At 26.9% G+C, this 7551-nt stretch overlaps 1 protein-coding gene across 1 annotated transcript; it reads right to left on the bottom strand.

Annotated features, from left to right (window-relative positions):
- Positions 1 to 594: 594 nt before the first annotated feature.
- On the bottom strand, positions 595 to 2082 carry OCT59_028789 (uncharacterized protein; the record flags this gene model as incomplete). The annotated part of the gene is made up of 3 exons (XM_066147558.1): positions 595 to 1765; positions 1835 to 1845; positions 1981 to 2082. The coding sequence occupies 3 exons, from the start codon at positions 2080 to 2082 to the stop codon at positions 595 to 597; spliced, it is 1284 nt and encodes a 427-aa protein (XP_065994256.1).
- Positions 2083 to 7551: the final 5469 nt, after the last annotated feature.

The following is a 7551-nucleotide window of genomic DNA, read 5'->3' on the forward strand; positions in this document are numbered from 1 at the left end:
GAAACATTATCAATAATACTTGCTTTTTATTTTTTATATAAAATTTACGTCCATCAGTTTGTGATATTGGCAAATAGAATGATTAAAATAATAATAATACCTAACCCTAACTCTAACTCTAACCCATAACTCTAAACCAATCCTAATACTACGTTAAATTATTTGATTAATAAATTTATTATAGTACCTAAAAAAATTATCTCTAAATCTAACCCAACTAACTCTAACAAACTAACAGTAATACTTCTAAAGTTAATAATTAATGTTGGAACAAAATAAAACCACGATGTCAGCCACCAATTCTGAAGAGACTTTAGGATTACCTTCGTTCATAATAAATATTGTCACTTAAGGATAAAGGGGTAGAAACAAATGAAAGTAAGTTTGATAGTTAAAGAAAACAGTAAAATGGTAAAGAAAAAATTTAAATGATAAAAAAAGATAAAAAAAAAGCATAGGAAAATTTGTTAAGGATAATCAATAATGATAAATTCCAATATTTCGCTTTTGTTTAAAGAATACGTCACTAATTTACGAAAAAAGAATGAAAAAATTAATGAACAATAACATGATAATCTAATATAAAGCTACTAATTATCTTTTTTTAATTTGAATAATTTGGAATACTTCATAATCTTCTATAGAAAATGGATCCGTGGTTTCTCTTATACTTTTTTCATAATATTTCTTTTTACACCAATTCTTATTGTAGTTCACAGATTCACTAGAAGCACATATAATAATGTCACTGCCAAAATATGGACCACTTATATTACTACACAATATTGCACATTCTGAATTTTTTACGTTACTAATAATAGCATCTTTAATATTCTTATTTTTAAAAGAAAAAATAAAACTTTTTTTAGTTCCAGCCATGAAAGTATGAGATTCCCATGTTAAAGGATTATATCCACCAACAATTTCTTCTGTTCCTTTTATTTTAATAAAAGTAACAGTATTATGTTTGCCATCACATAATTCATGAAACTTTTTAGGAGTAAATCCATCTCGACTTCCTCTTAATAATAATTCAAATTTATATTCAAATTTTTTGTTAACTGTTTTGTTAATCCGATTTAAAATGGTTGAAACAATACTAGAATTAACGATCTGTGAATCGATAATTTGAGCGGTACTTTCAAGCGAAACTATTTTTCTAGGACGGAAAATGTTATGAATTGATACACTATTAGGATCTAAATAAGAATTCAATAATTCTTCATAGAATTGATTATTTAAGAGTTTTTGATACGGTCGTACTTTATATAAAAATTCTTTAGATGATAAACAAAAAAATCTAACTAAAGGTATACAATTTTGTAAAGTAATTTTCATTTTATTGAAATCATCATCCGTCCAAGTACTAGGATCTGGAATTAGAGTTGGATTTTGTGCAAGACCCCATTTTAAAACATGTTCCCATACTTCAACCTCATTCATTTGTAAATCATCACTCTTAATAAGTGAAATTAAAGAGCTTTCAGAAAGTGAAGTAAAATCAAATGATTTGAATATTTTTTCAGGCGATTGAACCATTAAATTTGTACAAAATTCTTGAAGTTCTAATAAATTATTAGATTGTGAACTTATTTGTTGAGTAAATTCAAAATGTTGTTCCATCCACTCTGATTTACTTTCGATCAAATATTTTTGTAAATAATTAATTAGTTCTTGAAGACAAAGTATATCTGCAGCTGCCAAAATCTTAAGGAAGTCTAAAGTATCTTGACCGTTTAACGAAAGAATACCACCATAAATATATCTAAAATAAAACAAATAATTAATAAATATTGGAAATTAAATTAAAGAATATATTGAATTTATAACTTACTCTAAAACAAACTGAAATATTTCTGGTGATATATTTGGTAATTTAATATGAAATAAAAAGTTGTCATTATTCTTTTTATTCAAATTTCGTCGAAAGTATGGAGAACGGTAACACAAAATGTTCATGTGAGCACGAAATATTTTTACGTCTGGATCTTCACCAACTTCAATTGTAACATCATAATATTCACTATCCTTTAATAATTCAATATAATTTTGACTTAATTTTGAAAAAAATTGGGTAGACATTTTATTCTTAAAAAAAAAATGAAAAATAAGGTTTATGGTAATTGTTTCGGATGTGTCCAAATTTATACAGTGCATTACGCCACATGCATACATTAATGACGTTACACGGTTATAACAATCAGCTGGTCAGCTGGTTGATCCTGAAAAAAATAAAGTTGATCACGTAACATAACCACCCTAGCGTCGCCTAGAAAAAATGGTAGCCGGATAGGTTTTCCGGGTTACACATGATTCGGAAAATGATTTCCGGTTAGCTTGTTAATTTTTATAATAACGTAGTAGCAAAAAAACTTTGATAAATAACTGAATAAATAAATATAGTAAATATTTAGAGTTTATTAAGAAAATTGCTGAAATTTTGTTTATTGCTATTATTTATTTTATTTATTCCCAATACATTGTATTTTTGTTAAAGTTTTTCCATGTTTTTGGCATTGTTCGACGGTTTTCTAGTGCTTTAATATCATTATTCATCTTTTCCAACAATCTGAAATTCTTGCGAACATTTTTTAACCATAGATGCCGTTTTGGTTTGTTATATGATTCTTTTAACAATTCTTTAGCCTAAAAAATTTATTTTGACGTTAGTAAAGGTTAAAAATGCATCTGTATATGAAATTTATATTTACCTTATCTAATACTTCGCATAAATAAGCAAAATCAGTTTCATATGTTTGTTGTTCTTCATTATCACTTTCGATAATATAATCATCTTCATTCTCAGTAATCGAATTTTGGATCAATAAAATATTTGAAACTTTATAATTTTGAGGAGCTTCCATACCAAATACATTTACCAGTTCACCTTCATAGGATGAAATTAATGGATAATTTCCATTTCTTTGCACCTTTAATTAGAGACACTATTAAATAAAATAATAAATACAAATATCAAAAACAAATTGTCACTTACTTTTTTGAAGAATATTGCATCAACTTTTTGAACAGAATTAACTAGATGTTTACACAAAAAAAAACGGCTTTGAATGTATGCAGGACATGCACATATCCATTTTGTTGAATCTGTAAAATATTTGCCATTTAATTGTGTGGTTTTTTTTTCATGTTGCTTCCATTCTTTTTTAAACTCTTTCCGCCATGGTACTGAATAGCGACCTTGTTGAAGTAATTGAATTCGATATAATTGTTGGCTGATTACTTTTTTAACAAGAATAAAACATAAATGATCAACTCTGGGCTTGTGAAATTTGTATAAGTGATCATGTTTAATATGTCGCCAATGTGACTCAACAATCATTGTAGTTTTAATATGGCTAATGTTTTTATTAGCCGCTCTTGCCCATAAATTCCACTTTTCTTTTGAATACCATTCTCTCCACAAGTAAACCCATAATTGAAGTAATTCATTTTCTTTACAAAATTCTATCATTTCTTTAACACACTCTTTCCAAATTTCGTCTGCATTTGTAATAAAGGTGCCATCATGTTTCGGTAACAACATATGACGATTTGAATGATTTTCAACGATGCTAATTACAGTTTTTCGTAACTTTAAAGGGCAAAATACCAAATTTGAATTATTAATAATTCCCCAACTAGGATCAATTGATGAACATTCTTCATGTGCAACTTTTGGATTATAAGAATAATATGTACCAATTTTATTAGATGATAAACGTTGCTTAATAGCCCGTCTTAAATGCCAAACACATAATTGTAAACGTGCTTCAGGCCATACTGTTTGTGCTGCATTGATTTCTGAGAAATCTTTATCAGTTAAAATAAAAGGAAAGTTTCTCAGGTTTCGTTCTTTTAAAGCTTGCATCCACTGAGTAAGAATCCCTGTTATATTTCGATTTTTTCCAACTGAAATTATAAGATAGCTAAGAGGAAATCCAGTACCATCTATAACACCCATAATAGCATATAATTCCCATGCCAAATTATTGGTACCATAAGTTGCATCGATTTCAATTGCTTCAAATTATAGTAAATCAATTTGTAAAACAATTCTGTTAAAAATCCAAGAGCGGGCGCAGAAGTATTAAGATTATTTACTATAATTTCTTGGTTAAACTCTTCTAGCAAACATTTTGCTGATAATAAAGAATTGGTGTCACGGCAGTATGCCTTACGAGATTGAATAGACCACCAATAATAGGTCTGTTGAACTGTTATGTTTTCATGTCCAATAATTTGATTTTCTCGAATTTGGCGCCAAATTTCTGAAACAGGACAATTAAGATTATCCTGGATAAATCTTTTAATTTCATACGTAGTATTAACATGCCTTGGTCGTGGATGTAACATTTTATGAGAATATTTAACTTTGATTAAGTCCAGTTTTGATAAGATCTCTATATTTATTGTTCCCTCACAATGGTACTGTTCTAAATAGGTAGATGTGTCTCTTTGTTTATCTAATATAGGATGCTTTACTTGCCATTTTCCAAGCTCAATTCGACAATTGCAATAATATAATATATGAAGAGAGTCTTTTTTTTGATTTTTATTCCGATAAACCCATGAATAGCCATCACCTTCCGAAATAAGTGTTATTACATGATTGCTAACTTCAATTTCAAGGTTTTCTTTATTTGACTCATCTTTTTCTGAAATAAAGTCAAGAAAAGATGATAATTCAATATCAAGATCAAGGTTTAACTCCACATTTTCACCTTCATAAAGTTCATTAGTATCATTTAGAGAAATTAAATGGTTGTATATAGTTTCAGTAATATCTGAATAATTAATTATTGCGTCAGATTGTTCAGCACTTTTTTTTAAACGAGCAATTTTAAGTTTATCTCGGCAGTGCAAACATTTTTTTAAAGCAACACCTTTATCATTTAGAAAATTTTCATTGCTTTGACGAACATGACATCCTTTACAAGTTCTATTTTCTTGGTTTGACATTAGTGAAATTAGAAAAATAAGAAAAGGGTTTATAGTGACGTGTCTGACGAGATATTGATGAAAAAGTAAAAAGGTAAAAAATTGATTTATAATCAATTTGTAATTAATGTAACCGGAAATCAGTTTCCGAATCACGTGTAACCAGCAAACCTATCCGGCTACCATTTTTTCTAGGTGACGCTAGGTAAGTTGGACGATCCTGTAGATCGGCGAGGTTTTATTAATAATGTTTCACATCAATTACATTAATTAATAAAAATAGTACGCAATTTCAATTTTTTCTATACTGAAATTTAGAAGGAATAATTTTTAAATATAATGTTGGACTTACAAATTTTATTCCATCACACTTTGATACTACCGCAATATTAGTAATGATTATGGCAAGCCGAGTTGGACAAAATTATCAGACATTGCGTGATAAAATATCAAGCATGGCTAGACAAAATGTCACTCCGTGTCTGACATTTTACCTGTTTATGCTTGATTTTCATCTGTCCCGTGCTTGATATTTATCTGATATTTTTATCTGTTCATGCTTGATGTTTATCTATCACGTGCTTGATATTTTTATCTGTTCATGCTTGATGTTTATCTGTACATGCTTGATGTTTTATCTATACGTGCTTGATGTTTTATCTGTACGTGTTTGATGTTTATCTGTACATGCTTGATATTTATCTGTATGTGCTTGATGGTTTTATCTGTACGTGCTTGATGGTTTTATCCGACCATGCTTGACATTTTTATCCGTCCATGCTTTATGTTTTTATCCATCTGTGCTTGATATTTTTGTCCGTCTGTGCTTGATGTTTTTGTCCAACTGTGTTTGATTTAATCCAACTATGCTCGATAATTTTATCTTTGTCAAAAATTAGTTTCTTTGTCAGCACAGGGTTGATATATTGTTGGTCACATGTTTTAAGTTTAGCGTAGTTTTAAAAAATTTTTTTTTTTTATTGGCTTTTTTTTATAAACAAATTTTGTAGAGAATTTTATTTTTAATATAGGCAAAGGCTTAGTTTGATAGAATTTCTTTGGGAATTTTTTTAATAAGATTTTTTTGATAAAAAATTTCGTTAGAAAATTTTTTTCATTGATAGGAACATTTCTGAGTTTTTTTTTTTGATGATAATTTCGTTAAAAATTTTTATTTGATAGAAATTTTATTGGAGAATTTTTTTTTGATAAGATTTTTTTTTGACATATACTTAACAATTTTTTGTGACAGGAGAAATTTTTTTTTTTTGCAGAAAATTATTTGAAGAATTTTTTTAATAGGGAAGATTTTTTTTTTGATAGATAATTTCGTTACTAGAAAATTTTTTTAACAAGTGAGATTTTTTTTTGATAGAGAATTTTGTTAAGAATTTTTTTTTTAATAGGTAAGATTTTTTTTTTTTGATAGATCATTTCGTTAATAATTTTTTTAACAGGAGAGATTTTTTTTTTTGATAGATCATTTCGTTAATAATTTTTTTAACAGGAGAGATTTTTTTTTTTTGATAGATCATTTCGTTAATAATTTTTTTAACAGGAGATTTTTTTTTTGATAGAAAATTTCGGTAAAGAATTTTTTTTTTAATAGGGAAAATGTATTTTTTGATGGAAGATTTTCGTTAGAAATTTTTCTTAATCAGGGATATTTTTTTTTGATTGAGAATTTCATTAGAGAATTGTTGGTTGAAAAGTTTTTTTATTTTTTTGATGGAGAATTTTGTTAGAAGTCTCAATAGAAAATTTTATTGAAAATAGTTTTTTTTTAATAAGGGTATCGAGAATTTTGGCTTGAAATTTTTTTTTTTTAATAAAGAATTTCATTAGAGATCTTTTTTTATAAAATTAAAAAAAATACTAAATTACATTAATAAGATTAAGATAAAATTAAAAAAAACTATGATAGAATCCTAAGTAGCATAAGTAGCATAGTAAATTAAGCAAATTTTATATACTAGTAAAGCTCCGCATGAGCCAACATAAATTAAGAAGTTAACTTTAAGAAAAGTATATAGCAGAAATTTGTTTGCAGTGTTTCTTCTTTTTATCATTAATTAGCATAAAAACATTTTTGAAAATCTACTATTTTAAATACTTTTAATATATATAAATAAAAATTGGGATTGCTAAATGTCGCCTGGGCGATCATCGCCTGGGGTTTTTTTTTCAAATATGTATCTAATTTTTGATCGGTTATTATTAAAAAGATATTTTTTAAAAAAATTTTTTTGCAAACATATTTATTCAAAATAACCTTATTTAATGAAATTTTATTTACAAAATTAAAATTTAAGTCACATTTACGATTTTAAAGAATAAAATCACCATATTTATTTTTATTGAAATGTACAAATAAAAGAAACAATAACAATAAATAAAAAAGATAAGTAAATTACAATGATCAAGGAAAAAAAAATATAATAACAATGGAGTAATGGAAAGTAATAGAAGATGAAAGGGAGTAAAAAAGAGTATTGAGAAGTGATAGGAACCAAAAGGAGAAATAGGACATGATGAGAGATGAAAAGGAGTGATGGAAGACGAAAAGAAGTGATGGGTGACAAAGAGGAGTGATGGGAGATAAAAAAAAAGAAG

This window comes from Rhizophagus irregularis, chromosome 8, assembly GCF_026210795.1.
Source record: "Rhizophagus irregularis chromosome 8, complete sequence".
In the NCBI taxonomy this organism is placed as follows: domain Eukaryota; kingdom Fungi; phylum Glomeromycota; class Glomeromycetes; order Glomerales; family Glomeraceae; genus Rhizophagus; species Rhizophagus irregularis.